At 37.6% G+C, this 21,925-nt stretch overlaps 1 protein-coding gene across 4 annotated transcripts in view; it reads right to left on the bottom strand.

Annotated features, from left to right (window-relative positions):
• The window catches only part of cadm1b (cell adhesion molecule 1b), a 291,883-nt gene that overhangs the window by 13,083 nt on the left and 256,875 nt on the right, over nt 1-21,925 (bottom strand). For 3 of the 4 annotated variants that reach the window (XM_047392595.1, XM_047392596.1, XM_047392594.1), the window contains one exon: nt 6,104-6,154. The exons of the other annotated variant lie outside the window; for it this stretch is intronic. In XM_047392595.1, the coding sequence (XP_047248551.1) occupies nt 6,104-6,154 (51 nt within the window). The remainder of the gene's footprint in view (nt 1-6,103; nt 6,155-21,925) is intronic. 4 annotated transcript variants of the gene reach the window in all.

Here is a 21,925-nt window from a genome sequence, read left to right as displayed (position 1 = left end):
AATATCCCACCAATGAATTCCCATGGAAACCCCAGGAGTGTGGAAATAAACTGTTAGCAAAACATCACTAAAGAAAACAGCCAATGCTTTCCTAAACGACCATCAGAAGACAGTTTGGGTTTGAGCAATAGCATGTTTTGTTGAACAGAGGCATGAGAATGACCCTGAATTGGTTTTTGTTTCTTTGCACCCTTTGTGAAAGTTATAAGAATCCACATATCCCTCATGGCTTAGCCAAAACAGCAACGAAATTTATACAACTGCATTGAATAGGCCAGAATACAATTCATGTCTATTTTGTTTGCTTGCAAACCTTGAGTACTGTGTAAAATCAGATGTTTACAACATAAAATATGTTACTTAAACAGTCTTAAAGTTAGCATATTTTTAAAGAAAAAAAGTTACAATATTGTATTGTACAGACAAAAAGTGGATAAAAAAATAATCAGTATCCATAAATACTCTGCAGTTTAAAAATATTTCTTATTCTTAAGTACATGATGACCTTTTATCCTAAAATCTTTATGCTGATAAGGTAAAAAAAAAATCACTAGCATGTGTGTGAAGCCATAAAATGTTGTTGTTTTCATTTATCAAAGAAAAAAGGTGACTTGCACCAACATGCCTTCAATTTCATCGGCCACACCAAGGTTGGATTATTGACAGATCTGTAGAATTAAGAAATCAGTTAATAAGGCCTGTCTGAGAACATTAAGTAACACCGTACCCCAAATCTAAAATAAAAAAAACAATCAAGAACACATGAAAAACAACAATGACATCTATTGGTCTAGAAAGGGTTGCAAAGCCATTCCTAAAGCAGTGGGACTCCAACACACCACAGAGGAAGTCATTATCCACATATGGCAAAAACATAACATTGATGAACCTTCCCAGGAGTGGCCAGCCAAACAAAATTACCCCAAAAGCATATTGACGACTCATCCAAAAGGTCACAAAAGAGCCCAATACTACGTCTAAAGCCTGGAGGGTTCATTTGCCAAGTTAAGGACAGTAATCATGATTTAACAGCAAGACAGAGACTGGGCAAAAAAGACATGGAGAAATTTCAAGCTGGAAACCATTATTGACCGAAAAGAAAGGCACATCTCACAATTGCCAAAGAAATATTACAATGATCCCCAAAACCTCTGGGTAAAATTCCTGCGGACTGACAAGTGGAACTTTTTGAATGCTATGTATGTCCTCTTACATCAGACTTGATACTAACACAGCATTTCAGCAAAAAAACATTATACCCACCGTCAAACATGGTGGTGGTAGTGGAGTACTTTGGAGTTACTTTAGGACCTGGAAAACGTGCCATAATTAATAGAACCGTGAATTCTGTTTTTTACCAGAAAGTTCTAAGGGAGACCGCCCAGTAATGAGATTCAAATCACTCCAGCAAGCCCACTCTGAACAGCTCACAAAATACAGAAAACAAATATAAAGAGTATCAAGTGTCCTAGTCAAGGCCAGGACTTAAACACTATTGAGATGTCAGGGTGGCATTTTTTGCCACCAAGAGTTACCAGCTTCAAGGCATCATTAAATGCCTTAACCATTTTAAAAATGTTATCATTTCAAAACTTATTTTTGTTTTCACTCAGTTTATCATAGTCTGATTTTAGAAAATGTTTAATTATCTGAAACATTAAAATTTGACAATAATAAATAAAAACAGAAGAAATCTATAAGGGGAATATTGATTTTACAGCCCTGCAGGGCACTTTGTGGTTTTTGCTTAGACATCAACATTTATGTTTTTTTTTCTTCATATTTTGAAAAACTCAAATCTTAAAAATAAGAGAGCCTTAAGAGTTATTTAAAGTGTGACAGAAATCAACCCCCACTTCCTCCCATATGCATCTTTTGCTTTTGGATTAATCAGCCGAGGTCCACCAGCAGCATGATCTGCAGAAACGGGTGTTCTCAATCAGTCAACAATATAAGTCTTTGTTTCATGTCTTCCCTCTTTCATGTCTACCCTCTCTGGCTCTCCTCAACATCTCGGGTTTACTGAAGGCTTACCTAGGATATGATGTCCCTGCTTTGGATCATTTGTGAGCATCTGAGGAGCTTAAGCATTTTAACTAAAGACATCCTGTATTCCTTTAGAGCTAGAGATTCTGGTTAAATTCCCCTCTGCCCAGAAGAAATACATCCACACATAAGGAACAAATGGCCTACTAATATTTGTTTCTGTCTTGTCACATTTTGTGTCTGTGCTTCAGAAAATATCCTCTTCATTTACACTAAAAATCATTAAAACTATTTGAATTAGTTGTTACACGTTAAAGATACATGCATCATCTCTGACTTGAGACAAAGTCAGAAATTAGAAGCTTTTTAGCTTCTCTTTAAACATTCAGCAATAACACATGTAGAGACACAAGCCCTGAAAACTTTCAAACACTTGAAAGAAATTTTCTTTTAAAATAGTGACTTATCTATCCCCAGTGGTCTACCCACCCACACACACACTGCATCTAGTAAGGCACCGAGCGACCTGATTTAATTTCCAGCAAAACTTTCTGAACATGAAACAACAAACTCAAAAGACGAACCGCTGTGAGTTTCTGAGCTTTGTTATGACATTTGCTCTTTTATTGCACAAGACAATATTAAATTTAGGCACTGATGCTTCTGAAATCACAACTAAAGAAGGAAATTGCAGGCAAGATGTAAATATAGTGACTTGAATCATATTTATTTTGTAAGAATTATGAAAAAAATATAGAAAGCTGGTTATATGCTTCTTTTTACACTATTGTGGGGAAGCAGTGGGTGTCATGTATTTACTTTATGTGTAGATTAATTACTGACAGTGAGGTTTTGTTTGTTCATTCACAGTTCAAACCTAAAAAAAGGAAAACCAAATAAGAAACGAGAAAAAAACACTATGATTAAATATAGAGAAAAGACACATCCGGTCTGAGGAATGCTATTAAAACTTATTTCTACCAGCATGTGGCAAACTGAATGTTAAGCTCACATGGTCAACAATACAGTGCCTGCATAGCGTAACATTCCATTAAGTAACACTATTATTGAGTTACTGCTGTGTCAATTCTATAGCACTGGTGCTTATATGCTTTATGTACGTTGTTTCAGGGCTGTGACATGCCACAGATGTCTTTCATGACAGTTTCTCTGGCATCTTTTTGTTAGAAGGAAAACTTAATGGTTTCGAAACCTTAAAGCTAGGGACAAGCTACTCAACTTTCACAGTTATCACTGATTCTGAGAGGATTGTGTTTTGTTTCACGACTGAAAGATGGGATCACACACTTATCTGCAACTGCTGTGGGATCCCAGGCCACAAGATTTTTCTGACCAAATAATCAACTGAGCACATCTACCCCTCATGGAAACTCTTATAAGAGTGACAGAAGGAACAAACAAACCAGTAGGTGGCGTTAAAACCAGACATTTTTAGGATTCAGAGAGGTCATAGTTCTGTGCTACTCCCCGATAAGATGAATGAAATGCAATTTCAAATGTTACTTTAAACCCACAAGTGAATATAATTTGTGTTGGCTGCAGTCTTATTCTCTGTTATAGTCATGTTGAGACTTCAGAACATTTATTGGAGGGTGTAAGTTTGTCTGTAGGTTTTGGAATGAGTCAATGTTGGCTGTATTATGTAAATATTGCTATCTTAACATACAGCTTTTTAATGTTTGGACTGGATTGTGCAAGTAAACATTAAAAATGTTGGATAAATAAGGTTTTTCTATGTTGAAAATACTTCATTCAGAAATGTCAATTTGTTAGACTAAATCCCATTACATTTATGTTAGTATGTAAATTGTTATTTCAATAATACCCTCCATAATTTACTGTATTTTAATCCTAAATATCCAAGTTTTTTTTTTATTCTACGTGACTGTAATAAGTTAGTTGATAGTGTGTATTATGCCCTGTGTTGTTTTGCATATATGTTTATAATGTTGAATAGTTATATAAAATGTACAATAAAGTTGACTTGCAGCTGTTGCCGTGTCGCAGCCACTGTTTTTTATTGGCTGTCGGCAACATGCATTTCTGATGGTAATCTGTCTCAAAAAATTCAAACATGTTTGTTTGACTGCGTCTGAGGTTGGATTGGGTTGGTTCCCCTCATGCATGTACAGACTCTAGTCTTCACCCCCTTTCATACCGACAGACCTTTGTACCGACTCACCTTACTGAGTAACCACAACTAGTGCAGACTGACGCAGACTTTCTCCGGCTGGAAATCGGGGGTAAGTTTCAGCAAAAAAAACTGTTTAGTATGTCCCTAGGAGATGTGGTATAAGCTTTCCATTTTCAGTTACCACAAAAATGAAGCCAGAGTACAGGATAGAACAGACTCAATGAGTACAAATATCCAAATAGCCACTAAATGTGATTCGTGAAGTTTTCATTTTCTGAAACAAACGCGCAGCATCTGATGTAAAAAAAATAAAAGTAAAAAAATAAAGTTAAGATTGTGATGAGTGCCTAAATATTTTAAAATAATTTTTCACCAAATAATGTACAGATTGTAGCTTTAAATTAGGGTTTTCTTGTAGTTCAGTTGCATCAGGCTCTAGGAAAAAAAACAATTCCTCTGTGGTGGCATGTTTATTCCAGCAAAGCTACATTTACTCATTGGCAGGAAAGAAATGCTATACTGTAGGGTTATGCTAATTAAGGTAGGGCAAAGCAATCTACCACAAGCTAGCTTAGAACTACCCTGTGACAGAGTATTTAGGAGAGCAGTGAACTGCAAGAAAGCTCAATTACATCCTCCCAGCATGTTTCACATAAATCACACTAAATCCTCTTTGCAGCCCATCTTCTTGGAATGTTTCTGTACAAAACAGAGACAGCAGCATCACGGTGACTCAAAGGAGAAGAGCTTATGGAAAACTGCAGAGTAATGTAACAGATGTGCAAAGCAGCATCCGGTTTGACTTCACCACTCCCAGAAAGAGTCAGTAAGCTGACTGAGGCTTAAACCTTAGAGGACGATCACTGATCTGCAGTTCTTCGGATTTGTTGTTTGAGGTGGAAGAGAGCAGGTTTGACGGAGAAACTAGAAACAAAAAGACGTTTTGACACAAGAGCTGTTTCAGAAAGAAAAGAGATTTACAGTGGAGACCTCCAAATAGAACCCTATTTTTATCCAATGCGCAAAAATAGAGCTAAAATGTCAGATATTTGATCAAATGAATGTGTAAATGAATGCTATCTGAGAGCTGCCTTCTTAGAATATGTTTGCTTTTCTATGTAGTCTCACTCCTGAGTTTCAAACTTATTATTGGTCGTTCTGCATTTTAAAAAACTATGAATTGCAGAGTGCCCATGACAAAGGAGCAAAATTGCCATCTTTAAAGCAGCTATTGATAAACTGATCTATTCTTTAAAGATATTTTTTTTGTATTAAAATGTCACATTCTGGCATATCCAAATGTCAACTCCCAAGGTTGCCTCACCATCTGTCTAGCCTTAACACTGCTTTTGAAATAATAGCCTTTAAAAAAAAAAAAAAATAAAATAAAACGATGGTTTATGTTGAAATGAATTATTGCAGCAGAGGTAAATCAAAGCATAAAATGAGGCAAAAGGTTGCTACACCATGAGCACTGCAAATGAGCTACCTTTCATTCGCTTTGTCTGTACATGAAAAAATAGTTATTGATGTTTTCAGCCTTGAAAAAACAAAATGTGACTGGCATTTGTAGAGGGGATGTAAAGGGCATTATAATGTGATGGATTGGTTTGGTTGAGATATAGCTGCAGATGCTGATAAGATAACACAGCAGCAAAGCAGTGTCGCAAATTTTCCTCTGATCAAACGCACGAGTGGAAAAGGCTGTGACAGGTGTCTCCGACAGTCCCGCACTGCCGGTCCTCACTGTCAGCTATCAACAGCGCAATCTAATTTAAACTGGCTAGCCACAGTCTCTCTTCACTGTAGGTACAAGCTCTTGTTATATTTCTTCGTATCAGACATGTAGGCAAGCTCACACACGCGCGCACACACACACACGCGCGCGCGCGCACACACACACACACACACACACCCACACACTTGTTTGCTGAGAGGGACATCAGTGGTGGAATACAGTACCTTGCGTGTTGACTGGGTTGGTGGTGGGTGTGGGGATAGTAGTGGGAGCATCTAGATGAAAAGAGTGAAAAAAATAAAGAACATGTATAAGAAATAAAGACAAGAGCAAAGAAAGAGACAAAGTCACTGAAGATGAAAAGCTGCACTATAAAAAAAAAATCATAACATGCACATGTTGAAGCTAATGTGCGAGTTACAGAACATGTTAGTAGTTATGAGACTGCACTTGAAAATTATAGATTTAAGTTGTTTTTTTCCCCACGTTTTGAAACATAAGAAATGTCAAATGTCAGTGGGGACAATAAACTGTATATTTTATCAATTATTGCATATCGTCTCTCCATCTTTATTGTTTTTTTTTTTTTTACATCTATTTTCAGGAACTGGACATAAAATGCTTTCTCAAAAACATTCTCAAAAAATACCCTGAATGGATGGATAAATAAATAAATAAATAAATAAATACTAAAAAAGAGGAATCAATAGCTGTCTTTTAAGGAAGAAAATCTGGAAGATATTGACTTCTCTTCTGTATATCTATAAATTGTCCCCAGTAACTAAACTAATCTGTGTTTGCTTACATTATTTTTCTCATGAACATTTTGAGGAACTGGATACAAAAAAGATGGCAGATTTAAAAATTTTTTTCACCTTCTCATTAAAAACAGACAAATAAAAACTGTAAAAAAAAATAAATTAACTACTTGTCTTTTTAAAAAGAAGTTTTAAGAACTTTAAACCTTTTTAGGTTAAATTTAAGACAAATGTTTTCTATTCGTTTTAAGATATTGTCTCAATCCTTCATGTCATTGCCTGCCACTGTACTAATAAAACTTTTAACTCTTCTTTCAACAAATAATCTTTTGATTAACAGCTTCTTTGCTTAATAATTGCATTATTATTGCCTTATTTGTGACCTCAAAGAAAAAAGAAAGCCTAGAAGCATTAGAAAGCCTATTTTCTCTCAAAATTGTTGGTGCTTTAATGTCTAACTTGGCACCTGACATTTGTTTTCAAAAAGACTTGGGGGTAAAAAAAAGACATGTAAACCTTTTTCTGAAGCAGCAGCAGTGTCCCATCCCAAAGGCTAACATCAGCATCCTTACATACAGCCACAGTAGGTAACAATTTAAGTCTCGTTAGCCATTTGGTTTTTTATGCTAATATGTACTCGATACAAAGTCTAGAAAAATAATGGTGGGAAACATTTTTAAATTGCTGAACTAAACAAAACATGATTTTTCACCACAGGATAAAAAATATAAAACTTGTATTTTTGAGATACTGAGCAAAGGTTTGATATAATCTGCTTCTCTACCACATGTATGAGAATCCGAAGGGGAAATCCTCTGGAAACCATGCAACTGATAATCCAAGCCTTTAAATGTAGAAAAGGTCTTGTGTTGTCTAAAGTCAAAATAATATACGTGTTTCCTGGTAAACCACCAGTATGTTGTGTAGTAAGGACACTTCGAAGCCACCCTGAAAGAGATTACTTTAGGTTGTTGGGAACGACCTTATGACCCATTGTCCGATATAGTGTACTGGTCATTGTAATAGATTTTTACAGAGTTTGATTGTTCATTTCACATCTTTTCTCAATGCTGTAAATGGCTGAAGAGGCAAAAGGTAAAATGCTTGACCACGTTTAGCCCACTAACCCTGGTCAAACAACAAAACAATAGGTTATGTTCTCCACTGTAAAATTATTTTTAGTTTAAAAAAGATAAATGTCTGCACTCATATGCAGCATAGTGGTTAATGTATTTCACATGTTGGTGCTTTATTGGGTGGAACCACAAATGATTGAACCTAACAAGGTTATGTATCCAGAAGTACGCTAATGTCAACAAATCAGAAAAAAAACATGATTAAACGACACACTCATCTAAATAAATTAGAATACTATTAAAAGAATTTTGGGTGATCCAATTCAGAAAGTGAAACTCATACAGACTCTTTACAAAATGATATAATTCAAGCTTATATAGCTTTTTTTCAAACCTAAGTGTTATGTATTGGACATGTTATGGCCTACACAATCATGGGATTTTCAGAGTATTACATCCAAAAACAGTATATTATTGGAACATTTAGTAGTAAAATTAGTAAAAAGGGTGAAAGTGTCAAAAGTGTGAAAGCAAAAAGGATATCCAGAGCCTTGAGAAGGTTGTAAATCAAAGCCCATTCAAGAGACTGGGGCAGAGATTCAAAAGGTCATAGGCTACAACTGTCACATTACTTGTTAAGCTCCTCCTGTAGCACACGTCAAAAGTATTTTACCTGGGCTAAGGAGAAAAAGAAGCAAAGTCCTCTATTCAAATAAAAGTAAATGTATCATTTTATTTGGAAATAAAAGTCTTAGAGTCTGGACGAAGTGTAGAGATGCACAGAGTCAGAGTTGGGAAGTTTCCACAGTCAGTGATGATTTGGGGAGCCATATTAAAGCAACCTGGGCTTCTTATACACTTCAGCAAACCTACAGGCTGATTGCTTCCATGCCACGCTGCACTGGTTGAGCAAGTATATAGTTGTTTTACTGTACAGTTTACGTACATACTTACAGTAGCCCAACATTTGTTTATTAGACACCTGTATATTATACAGTCAACCAAAGATCAAGAGACCAACATTGTGTCTCAACCACATTTCATGACAAAAGTTTGATTATGGAATTAAAGCTGATTTTTTGGCTAAACAAAAGCAGGTATAATAAACTCATAGGGTTGTATTACATTTCATTATGTCAGCTGCTGTATTTCACTTTTTAAAAATATTTTACAATTAATGAGGGCTGCATGGTGGCGCAGTTGGTAGTACTGTTGCCTTGCAGCAAGAAGGTCCTGGGTTTGATTCCCAGCCAGGGGTCTTTCTGCATGGAGTTTGCATGTTCTCCCTGTGCATGTGTGGGTACTCTGGCTTCCTCCCAAAGACATGCCTGTTAGGTTAATTGGTCACTCTAAATTGCCCTTAGGTGTGTGAATGAGTGCGTGCATGGTTGTTTGTGTGTTGCCCTGCGATGGACTGGTGACCTGTCCAGCATGTACCCCGCCTCTTGCCCATAGACTGCTGGAGATAGGCACCAGCTCCCCCGTGACCCACTATGGAATAAGCAGTAGAAAATGACTGACTGACTGATTTCCAAAAAGATTAATGTCATTGCTACTTTCTTAATAATTAAGCAAGACTACGAATGAAACCACTTTGGTCTCCTGTGGTATCAGAGCAGAGCCAAAGGCAACATCCTCTGCTCCTCACTGTACTTATTAGGCCCGTCAATAACCTCTCACAAAATAATCAGAAAGACAAAATGGAGGGCAATTCAGGTATGCAACCATACTAAGGAGAGCTGAGAGCCCACCTCATCAAGGGGAATTATCTTGCCAGGTTCTGGTGCAGGGGGAAGATAGTCTGGCCCCTTGCTGAGGGAAAACTGCAGCAAGGGAAATTGGCTGGCTGTTTCCATGCCTTTACTGTCTGCACTCCATCAAAAGACAGCAGTGGGGGACCACACACTCCCAAACTAATGATAAAACATCAAGGACAGCATAATGTTGCTGCCAGGGATGGAGTGTATAGCAGAGGAGGTGCTGATGGTGGTAGGGGGGAATCAGCAGCAGATTCTCCTCTGACAGTGTTTGAAGTGAGGGGTGGGCTAGATTTCCTTCCCTATGACCGAAGGCTGTGTGATAGCTGAAATGTCAGTGTGTGGAAGAGGGTGGGGGGAAATTGGCCATTCAGGGATGAGGGTCTTCACAAAGGCTGGGATGGGATGTGGCACATATAATATCCAAGCGAACACAAATTCTCCATAGGCAATTTCCAGGCTGGATGACTCCGGGCCCAGCTTTATGAGGGCTGAAATATGAGTGTGTTTTGGAGATGCCATATTTTCAGGGAGCATTTGTATCAGTGAGCAATTTGATATGAGAAAATTTAACCATAAAGTGAAACAATGTTTGAGAAATTGTTTATCTACGCCTGCTTAAATATGCCTGCCAACATGACAGCAGGGAAGATGTTTCGCTTGTTTTTGTTTTGTCTGCTTATTTCTTTTGTTTAAAAGTTGCTTTTCCACAATAATGGAGGTCTGCAAAAAAAAAAGAAACATATTAAATATCAAAAGACTCCAAGCCACCCTCTGCTATTCTTTCTTTTTTCTAAGACCAATGAAATCTCTTACATAGTTCAGCATGAAAGCTCCTCAGAGAGTCAAACAGATCTTTCAGTGGCTGTTTTAAAGAGATATTCCACCAATAGGAATGTTGCACCTGTGTAGGGGTGGAGTCTTGTTGATGGGAGATTATCTACAGGTGGATATCTACTGTTAGGGTGTATTCACACCAGGAAAGTCCTTTGGTCACTTGCGACCAATAAAGCGAACTTTATTTTTTTCCATTTGGTGCGGTTTGATTTCACATTGTACTTTTGCAAGTGAACTATTACTTGTAAACAAAGCCACGTGGGTGACGATCATTGTTCCCATTGGACAGAAATGATGGGGGCGGGACAGAGCACAGACCCGGAAATTTAGGAAAACAGCTCTAGACATAGGGCTGCATGGTGGTGCAGTTGGTAGCACTGTTGCCTTGCAGCAAGAAGGTCCTGGGTTTGATTCCCGACCGGGGGTCTTTCTGCATGGAGTTTGCATGTTCTCCCCGTGCATGCGTGGGTTTTCACCGGGTACCCTGGCTTCCTCCCACAGTCCAAAGACATGCCTGTTTGGTTAATTGGTCACTCTAAATTGCCCTTAGGTGTATGAATGAGTGTGTGCATGGTTGTTTGTGTGTTGCCCTGCGATGGACTGGCGACTTGTCCAGGGTGTACCCTGCCTCTCGCCCATAGACTGCTGGAGTTAGGCACCAGCTCCCCCGTGACCCACTATGGAATAAGCGGTAGAAAATGACTGACTGAACTCTAGACGTGCTGCGTGCAGGACCTCTGTTCTGCATATTTGTGCCGTTATTACAGCTGCAATATTATTGTGAGGGTGAAAAGCAGCTCATTCAACACAGCTTTTGAAACATTCCATTTATAATTCTGGAACCCCGTCGGAGAACGCGTGCTGAACGCCGACGTTCTCTACGTGCCTTGTCCCACAACAAGCTGGTAGCGTTGCTAAGCAACACACAGCTTATCAGGTATGATTACCTTACAACCAGTGTTGCCAGGTGTACGATAATTATCGTATTTGTACGATAATTTTGCTCTCTGTACGATGTACGATCAATATTCCTTAAAAAGGCCAAATGTACGATAATTTGACCATTCCGTTAATGTGTGGTTGTAATCAGTTGTCATCAGCCTATCGCCAAAGTCTGTCGGTGTTTTTTTGTGAACCTTGAAGGCATCTGTGTCCGGATTCGGGAACAGATGCTGGAAATTCCAGCCAATCGTGCTTTTCTAAATGTGACCTATGAGTGACGTAATGCGTTGGCCTCAGAACAACGGCCATGATTGGCTGAATAGTCCACTCCGCCCGCCCATGATTGAGGAAAAGAAAAGAAGCAGAGCCCGGCACTGTGGGGCTGCAGATGTTGATAAATCCATTCCGTACTGACGCCACAAAGCTGCGAGTGCCTGTTAGACGCTATTCAACATATCAATAGACTTGTTATTTTGGTTATGACGAGTGTACGATAATTTCCCTCAAAATATGATGATTTTATGTCTCTAATACGATAATCCTACATTTCTCACCTGGTAACACTGCTTACAACACACACCTTTGCTACCGGCTACGGTGGCTTTTTATGTCCAAACAGACGTACGCTTTTTGTAGTCGGTTCGGATCGGGGCCGGTTTGTATTCAGACCATAAGCGAACCGCACCAGAGTCCGTTTGGAAGCGGACCGAGACCCACTTTTTGAGGTGGTCTCGGTTGTTTGGTCCGGACCAGGGTTCGCTTGAGTGTATTCACACCTGCAAAAAAGGTCGGACCAAGGGGGGAAACAAACTCTGGTCCGTTTAAAGCGGACCAAAAGTGGCAAGTGTGAATACACCCTTAGTGAAGTATCTCTTTAAAAGGACTAACAGTCTTTCTGATCTGTTTGACTCGCTGAGGAGGTGATGTATGTTGAAACGCATTGGAAATTTATGTCACACAAATGCAATACCTTGCAAAAGTTTTCTTGAACTTTTTCAAATGTCATGTTCCAACCACAAATTGCATTTTCTTGAATCATTTTTGTGGACTGTCTGAGATAGACTAACACAAAGTAGTGCACAATTGTCAAGTGAAAGAAAATTATTCAGGATTTTGAGTAATTCTTTTACAAATAAAAAATTAAGAAGTGTGTAGTGCATGTGTTTGTAGAACTACATTGTGCTGCAATTAGGAGTAAAATGAGTTGAAAACAACTACAGCCCAAACTTTCATATTCTTATTTAGATTTACTTTCCTTCTACTTTGCTATTGTGAAATACTTGGTGTTTGTCTATCAAATAAAATTCCAATAAAATGTACTGAAGTTCATGGTTGTTATGTAACAAAATGTGAAAAAGTTCAGTTTTAAGAAGATAGTATCTTTGACTTTCAAGATTATGCCTATTGCCATCTCAAAAACACACTGAACCCAAGAAGTATTTTTCTAAAATGAAAAATCTTAGAGAGACTAACAATATGATGATACATATAGAATGATTGTGATAGGGTTTTTTTTAACATGTGAAGTTCTGACATTGAATGTGTGAAGTTCAACTGACAAGGACACAATTTTCCAATAGCCTTTCAAAAGACCAGAGAGACCTTTGAGTCCTGTCTGCTCATGTTATGTCAAACCCCCAACAAACCCCAAATTTCCAGTGTCTTTGACTCTGTATCCATTGAGGATTTATAGGTCAAAAAGTCAATTGCAAGCCGAAGAGTAGTGGTAAAAGGATCGGCGGTATGAGTTATATCACCAGGCTGCTGCTGCCCTAGAGAAAAAAAGGTTTTCGGTCTGTCCTCTTCTCTCACAAACCAAACGCCAGCCAGGGGCACAATTTAAAGGCCGTCTCAGACAGACCCTCATGGAGAAACAGCGTGAGAAGCCTCTCTCTCTGCCCCTTTCGACCGGCCACACACAATACACGCTGCACAATGGGACTTGATTTGACGTGGATTTACATCAGCCTCCCACCTGTCTGGGCTGTCGTGCAGTGAAAGGTCATTAGTCTTTTTGAAATAGGTAGAGCATGAAGGACCAGAACAGGTAGAGGGTGGCAGGAAGAGCAAAAATAAAACTGATGAGCAATTCAACCTGACTTCTATCAAAATTGTTTTTACAGAACAAAACAGATCATTGAAATAAAACTATTTGTAAGAGGCTGAAAGTTAAACAACAGTCTTGTTTGATAGGAGTGTTAAACCTTTAATTGGAGTTTGAACAGCATACTGAAAACTATTGCCCTTTCACAGATCTCTTTTGTATTTGCTTTTGTGTCAGACTTACATATTTCAGATCATCAAACTAATTTTAACATCAGATGAGGAGAACTTGAATATGTACAAAATGCTGTATTAGAAATATGTATATATATATATATATATATATATATATATATAATGATTGTGTTGGAAGAGCAATAGTTTTCAGTATGTTTATTGCTACGCCATGTGCTGCGCTGCCATAAATGCCACTTTTGTCCAGTCTTTCTATTTTGTTGAATCATAAACGCTGACCTTAATTGAGACTAGTTAGCCCGCCGATATTTTTTGTAACCCCCAAGATGACTCATCGATGTGGTCTTGGAGTAACATGGATTATTCTTTCAAGGGACTGTAAAGTGCACAAAACCCTAAAATCAAGATTAAAAGAGGACTTTTTGCAGGCTTTAAAGGTAGTGCCTTGCTCAACAAAACCTTACAAGGTTATCATGCTAAGACCAATCAATTTTGCAGGAAAACAGATTAATTAAGCTACTGTAGCAGGCATGATTAGTCTGGGACAACAAATTCTCACATGGATCACAACATGATTTTGTCTGGCATTAAATCCTCCAGAAAAGAGGAGTGGGAGTTGCGGCTGCAATTATATGCAGTTTTGAGCACCTTTTACCAATCTCCTGTGTCTCGTTACAGAGAGTTGAGGTCATAGAGCCTCCAAAGCTCACACACCAGACAGAATTTTTTAATGGAAATTGGTAAAATACGTGGATACGAAGTTACTAATTGAAGGGGTCATGGCCAAAGGCACAAAAGCTGATAACATAGATACTCTACATTTTACAGCAGGAGCAGAGCACATTTGGTTGCCATTGCTTTTATTCATTCATGTGAGGGTTGTCAGGGAAAGCATGAATCAAATAATACATGAATTTAAAAGTTGTAGACACGCATTATACATGAGTTTTTCAGTGCTTACTGGCAGTTCAGTAAATCTGTCTGGACAATAAGAATACTGCATTAGTACTTTGGGGTTCTGTGCAGGTGAATAAAAAATGTATTGCTTAGATTTTGTTAAACAGAGTTCTCTACCAATTTCATGGGAATCTTTATTCAGCTAATAGAAATGTAGTCCCAATAGCTTGATGATCTTCTGTGAGTGAGCTATTTGGCAGCATATGTTGTCCTTTTGTTTGGAAGTGATCATCATGGGTCCACTGGGAAAGAGCAGATGTCATCATCCGCCTGGCAGAGCACAAATGATGAATAACCATAGCTATACAGCGTTATCAGAGTTAACAGAATACTTATGTAAGACCGACAGAGCTGCATATTTGTGTATGGTTGATGTGCCGCTCTGCATCCTTACTTGCCATGCGATGGAAGTATGTGGGTGGTGCAGAGGTTTCATTGTGCTAATTGGTTTCATCAGTTGCATCTTTGAAGGTGTGAACAAGTCATTCCTGGAGTGGCTTGCAGGTGTGTTCTTCTACTAGTACTGCTATAAGATTGTTGGCACAGTCTTACCCATTGTACCTTTCCCCATTCTTTTTAATTTGTAGTTGTTGTAGTTGTAGGCTGTTAGAGCTGTTTTGTAACACTCGACATCAACCTGAACACACCATCTCCATGAAACATGGCGGTGGCAGCAACTTGCTGTGGGGATGTTCTCATTCAGTTGGGGCAGGGAAGGTTAATTTTAAGAAGGATGTAGGTAAATACAGGACAAACCTGTCACAGGCAGCAAAAGACTTGAAGTTCACTGTCTAGCAGGATAGCAATCCAGGGTTCTGAATACAAATGCACACTTTTTAGATTTTTATTAGTGAAAAAAAAAATTTGAAGACCATGCATGATTTAATTCCGTCTCACAATTTGTCACTGTTTTACATTGGTCTGCTGCATAAACTGTGTTGTAATGTGTCTACATACAGAGAATTTCCAGGGGTGTGTAAACCTTTGAAATGCATAGTATAATAAACATTGTTGTGTAAACAGGGCCTGCAATAGTTCTGGTTTCAGAATCAGGTCCTATTGACACAACATTTTTCATAAAAACGGAAAGGTTTTGTAGAGTTTCTACTGTTAGTATACATGACAACGGCGCGCGTTTTTACTGAAGATGGCACAATTTGAAAACTGGTTGCGAGTGTAATGATTTGAATATTACATTTCTTGGGTTCTCTTTATATTATTCAAATTTATCTTTCTTTTGCTTCTGGATTTTAGAAAATACAATTCTTATCCAGTCTAAGTGCAATTGTATTTAGAAAAAAAAAATCAAGGTAGTTTTTCCAAATTAACCATTTATTTAGGACATCTTCCACAAAAAATAACAAAATAATATATTACAAAAATTGCAATACCTGATTAACAGTTGGTAGAACATAATGTTTTTATGCATCAGACATAATGTTTTCATTTTCCACATTGCCCCTCCTTTGTTCTGTACAATCAGATTATGGTATTGTTGAGGCCTGTTATGATGCTGTTGCAACACTCTGGCCTCAGTCTTGTTTGCCAAAATGTTTCTATACCATAGTCATGTTGTAAGGGGCTTTGCCTCTTTTCGAAGGAAATTTTTCAGAGTATGCCAAACAAGTTCAATGGGATTCAAATCTGGTGTTTCTGGTGCAGGTTTCACCCAGTTTATTCCCTTAAATGAAATGAAGACAGCATCAGCTTTGGATCATTGTCCTGGAAGAATGGATGATCAGATCCACAACAATGGTGCTGCATGTTCCTTGATAATGATATTTTCAAAAAAATGTCTGACCATGATTCCTTCAAAGATGACCATAGCACCTACATCATATCAAAAAATCACTCCCTAAACATATAGTCTTCAAGGGTATTTGGGATGAGGTTTAGGCACAAAGTGGTCTGTTCTTTTAAAACTACATCTGGTGTAGTGCTCTATAGCCACAGTTGTTTCCTCTGTGAAGAAGACATAATGCCACATTTCTCCATGCTTAAGCCACTGAAGAGCTTGTTGCAGCCTTTCTTCCTTGTTGCGTTCCTTTATCATGGGGGAGGAGTGTGTCAATAAAAGTTTCCACACAAGAGATCTGCAGGTATAACGTGTAGATGTCAGGCTCAATGTCAAATCAAAATCAGCAAGGATTTTCCTCTGAACTGCTTAAGCAGTCATCTCATTCAGCCTTGTCGTTTCATCAGTGACCTTTAGAATGTCACTGCAGAATTAAAACAAAATATATTTTAAATCACAAAAACTGTTATCATCCTTTTCTGTGCTACATGTCAGCAACCACTGTCATGTGTCATAATGCATCTAATAAATGTTAAGTTTTAAGTAACTTTTAAGTAACAGCTCAAACAATATTGAATACTGATGGTTCGGATTTTTTGCATGCAGGACCTTTTTTCTGAAGGACCCGGTCTACATAGACCAGGACCTTTCAAGGATGCAGCCACTGAATTTGGACACTGACATAGACAAATATGACACAGCCCTGATTATCCCTATAATAGTCAGAAACAGCTCAAAACAAAACCTAAATCTGATGAGAGATCATCTACACCACTGAAATAAGCATAAATGTAGTTGGATCATTGAATATGACAGGAAGATTTTGGTTCTACACCGGGTGCACTAAGAATCTAATTACTATTGTTTTGCTGTAAACTGTCTTGACCAAATAGTAGCAGAGTTAACTTCTGGAAATACCTTGAAATATATATTAATCTACCCTTGTTAACTACTACAGTCAAACACACAGCAGGGATAGAAGCAGGCCTAGGTTAGCCTGCAGCCCTCCTTCTAACAGTGGTTGACGAAGATACAAAAAGATCAAGAAAACAAACTATAACTCACCAACGTCACTTTGTCGCCATTTTGGTCTGCCAGTTGTCTCTGCTTTGGGCTGCAACATCTGTCGATACTGAAGTTAATAGCTAACGGTAGTTTTCATTTATACTTCTTCTTCTTCTTGGGTTTATTTGCAGATGGCAAACAGGTATTTGGTGCATCACCGGCAATAACTGGTGAGAAGTGTGAGTCGGAATGGCAATTTTGTTCTGGTATGTTTTTCTTTACAGATTGTTTTTTAAACTAGATGCATTTATTGACAGTTACCTGACAGGAAATTAGTAGAGAGAAAAGGGGAGAAGACATGCAGCAAATGTCTCAAGGTCAGGAATCAAACCCTGGACGCTGCCTAGAGGACTATAGCCTCTGCGCATGGGGCACCTGCTCAACTGCTACACCACGCAGCTGCCCTTATCCAATTATGTTTAAAAGAAAAAGATAAACTATATTTTTCTAATCAAGCCTATCATTATATCTTGTAATATAAATATAAAATATTGGTAACATTCTTTTGACTTGGTAACAAGTCTTGAAAGAAATGCTTGTTCTTTCCTGTTCCTTTTTGCATTTCTAATTTCTCCAACTTTCCTTTGAATTCAATGAAACCATTTTCCTTTCCTCTCATCTTCCCATTGCTTTTGCCTTCTTGCTTCAGTCTCTGTTTAATCATACTTTTAAGTTCTGACTTAAGTTAACCAGTCATGTCAATGGATCTATTCTTGATGCCTCCTTTGTGACCTTATCTATTAAATTTCCTTGAATTCCTGCATGTGCTTGTATCCATAGAAACATAACAGTAACATTAACTATTCACTTCGAAATCCAGTTCGTCCTTTCATATTAAACTTTAGGACCTTTTGAGTTACAGTATGTTGTTAATGTGCTGATGAGGTAATCACTCTAATTTAAATCAAATTTCTGCTGGGAATTATTTTCTTTGAGCCACTGAAAGTATTTCAGCAAGGACAAACTGGAATACCAGAGCTCTTCTGTATCGTTTATTCCTCAGAGATTTGGATTAGCGAGATCCCGCTGTGTTTAGCTGTGACATTTCCCAAAACCCCATACGGCTGCAAATTCATGTCGTCCGTAACAAGCTGCTAACCATTTAGGAGGCAATAACTTTATACGTTTTTTAAAGTTTCCAGTCTCCAAACCGAGTCACTGGTCGCTCCTACAAACACCAAGAATTAAAAAACATTATGCCCGAACCCACTGCACTCCTCAAATTCTTGACATTGACAGGATTTTAGTGCCTCTCCCCAACGCTTTGTCCTTGCAGCAAATTCCTATTCACTGTTTGCTCTACAATTGCTGAGGTTTTTGTTGATGTAAAACCAATTACAAATGCATTTCTTTTTCACAAATGGACATTTTCCGCAACCTCCCTAAACACTGGCTTATGAGTCAATCAATGTTATACTAGTTGTTTTTTTATTTTGAGATTGCAGCTGTCAGCAAGACCTAAACACGCTGACTGAATAATAATTAAAACTACTTATTAAACAAAATGCAAAAGCTACTGCAATAAAAGATGAATTTATATTCAGGCTTTTTACACATCTTTAACATGGTTTCCAATAAGTGTGGAGGGCACTGGATAAGAAATAATTTCTAATATACTTTTTAGGAGACAAAATCTACCATGTTTGTTTTACTGAGACACATATTTAATACGATTTTTTTTTTCTAAAAGGAGCTCCGTACTGATAAATTCAGATACAAATTTAATATATTAAAGCTCAGAAATCTACTCTAAATACCATTATGTAAAGGCACGTGTTTCCAGATTCATTTGTAACAGTATAACAGTTCTTTCTAACAGTATTTCTGCAAAATTTTGGCAAGTAAGTTGTAATTTTTATGTATATTTTAAAAATCTTTGCAATTCTTTACCACAATGGCTTCCGAATAAAGGGAACTAAAAAACGAGAATGAATTTTATTCCCTTTTATTGGTGATGAAAAAAAAATCCTAACTTTTGTTTAAGCCTAAACATCAGATAAATTTCTATTACTAGTTTCTAGTACTGTCACTGGCAAAGAATGGTTTTGGCATGCTGGCAGAAACTAAGGAGAAAGATGCAAGACAGCAGGATGCCCCACAAAGTGAAAACTAAACTTGCCAAAAACGGCTGCAGCTGCTGGAAATTTATTTTTTTCCTCTGATCTCCATAAACCCCTGCCAGCCAGCAAAACAGGAAATTAGGTTCCGAGGAGAAGTGTGTGCTTCACTGATGTCACGTTACAGGGTACTTTTGTGCTTTAAAATCTTCAGATAATTACCTCTCACTGTTTACTCCCCTCTGGGAATTCAAGTGCAAAGGTTCTTGGTATCTTTCAAAAACTTTTTTGCAGTTGGGGAAAAACAAACAATGCTTGTGCAAATTGATCAAGTAAATTCTCCAAAGATCACAGTAATTGTTTCAGTGATTAATTTGTTGAGTTTTAAATTTGCTTTGTAGTTATGTGCCTAAAAACAAAACATTAACATGCCCACAGCTGTGAAAATGATGACAGTCATGTTAGGACTTCAAGAAAATGAGCCCTAAAGGAAAAGAGGTTAGCCAATTGTCAGCTTATTGAAATTCATGCCTCAGGAGAGATGGTCTCTATGTTGCCCTTTAAAAGTTGTCTGTGGAAAATAAACTAGTCAACAGAATAAAATTTAAATATTTATATCATTTATAATTTCATTTTAATCAATTGTCATTTTTGCTTTAAGTAGCCTACTGTATAAAGGGTGCATTCCATAATTTACAAGTGACGAATGAAAAGTGAATTCATTTCAGTATTTTAGTCAAAAAGTGACATTTATAAACTACATGAATAGATACATTACACGCAGAGTGATTATTAATTGAGTATATATATAGTTTATTGTTGTTAATGTTTATTGTTGCTTTTAGCTGAAAACCCAAAATTCAGTTTTTCAAAAAATGTGAATATCACTTGAGCACAATTAAAGGGTAGACTCCTGACGTGAGGGTAAGATACCAGAACCAACAAAGCAGACAAGCTGCAGGCTGTTATTAAGGTAACCTGGCATTCCTGAACACCACAGCAGAGTCACATGCAGATCGCATTCATGCCATGCTGCACACGTGCAGTAATTTCTGACCAGATATTGAGAGTATTTACTGTGAAGTATAATATACTTTTAAGTAGTCTTACACATAAATGAGGTCTTTTTTTATTAGTCTCGTGTAATATTCTACTGCCAATGATACTCTGATCTACTGTGATGCACTTGTATTGGCTGGTGAAATGACAAGTATCTGCATAATATTTTTCAGTAAAAGTTCACAAAAAGTAAACTGTGTCAGAAAGCAAAACTGCTGTCAGCAGTTAAATAATTTTGTAATTAAAAGCAATACATGGGTACAGCAATGACTTGTCCATTTCTGAGCACATTGGAGACATTATAGAAAAAGTAATGACCAAAGTGCCTCAAAGGAACATAGAAAAAATTATATCAATCCAAATGCTAATAAACAGACCATTACAGGTACACAGTCACATTAATTATTAGAAAGCACCAGAGGGAACTATGTGAACTCTGATTAATTGCCTTGAGTCGCGAAAGGCGGTGTTTGTTGGGGCTGAAAAATTTAAGACTGCAGCGGTGCTTGAAAGCTTGTGAACAAGCATTCTCCATATTTCTGTATAAATATGACCTGTCCACGTCTCAGGCTCCCTTTGGATCTGCTAACTGCAGAGCATATGGCAAAACATGCTGTTTTTGAGCAGCAGTTCCACTTGGTTTATTTGCTGCCCTTCTGTTGATATAAAAAAAAATAATAATCTCACCCTCAATTCTTGAGTTTTCTTATGTTCCTTTTGTTTTCTTTTTTTTTAAGATTTGGGTATCAAACTGGATTTATTCAAACCAGCACAGAAGAAATGCCTATTTATGTCACTGTGCAACATACTTTTTGCTCTGTTTACTTCAATTTATAGAACAGAAAGTAGCTCATATTCATTGCCTTGTTAAGCATTCATACCCTTTGAATTTCTCCACATTTTGCCACATTATAGCTATAAACAAGAAAAAAAAAAAATGAAAAAAAGTTATGCAAAGTCTTGTTTGCAGTTTGCCACAAGCCATGCAGAGCACATAGCCAACATGACAAAGAGGGTGTTCTGGTAAGATGACACTAAAATGTAACTTTTTGACCTGTATGCAAAATATTGTGTGTGGCAGGAAAAACAACACTGCACACAGAAAACACAATCTCCCCACTGTTAAATAAGATGTAGCAGCATTATGCTGTGGGTATGCTTTCTTCAGCAGGATCAGGAAAGCTGGCCAGACTTAATGGGATGATGAATAAAGCTAAATACACAACAATAATGGAAGAAAACCTAGTAGAGTCTGCAAAAGACTTGACGGTGGATGAGATTCACCTTCCAGTTGAACAACGGCACTATACATACTCTCAGATATACTACAAAATAGTGTAAATCAAAATAAAATCTTGTATTAGAAAAGCTTTTTCAAAGAATGGAGAAAAATGAGACATATACCCTACAATCCTTGCAGCTTTAATTGCACCTAAAGGTGGTTGTCACATTTATGCTGAAAACTTTTTTCACTTGGATTTTGTGTGTTATACAAAAAAAATAAA

This window comes from Girardinichthys multiradiatus, chromosome 18, assembly GCF_021462225.1.
Source record: "Girardinichthys multiradiatus isolate DD_20200921_A chromosome 18, DD_fGirMul_XY1, whole genome shotgun sequence".
Lineage (NCBI taxonomy): Eukaryota > Metazoa > Chordata > Actinopteri > Cyprinodontiformes > Goodeidae > Girardinichthys > Girardinichthys multiradiatus.
The sequence above is the reverse complement of the archived record's forward strand: the minus strand, read 5'-3'. Positions and strand labels throughout refer to the sequence as shown.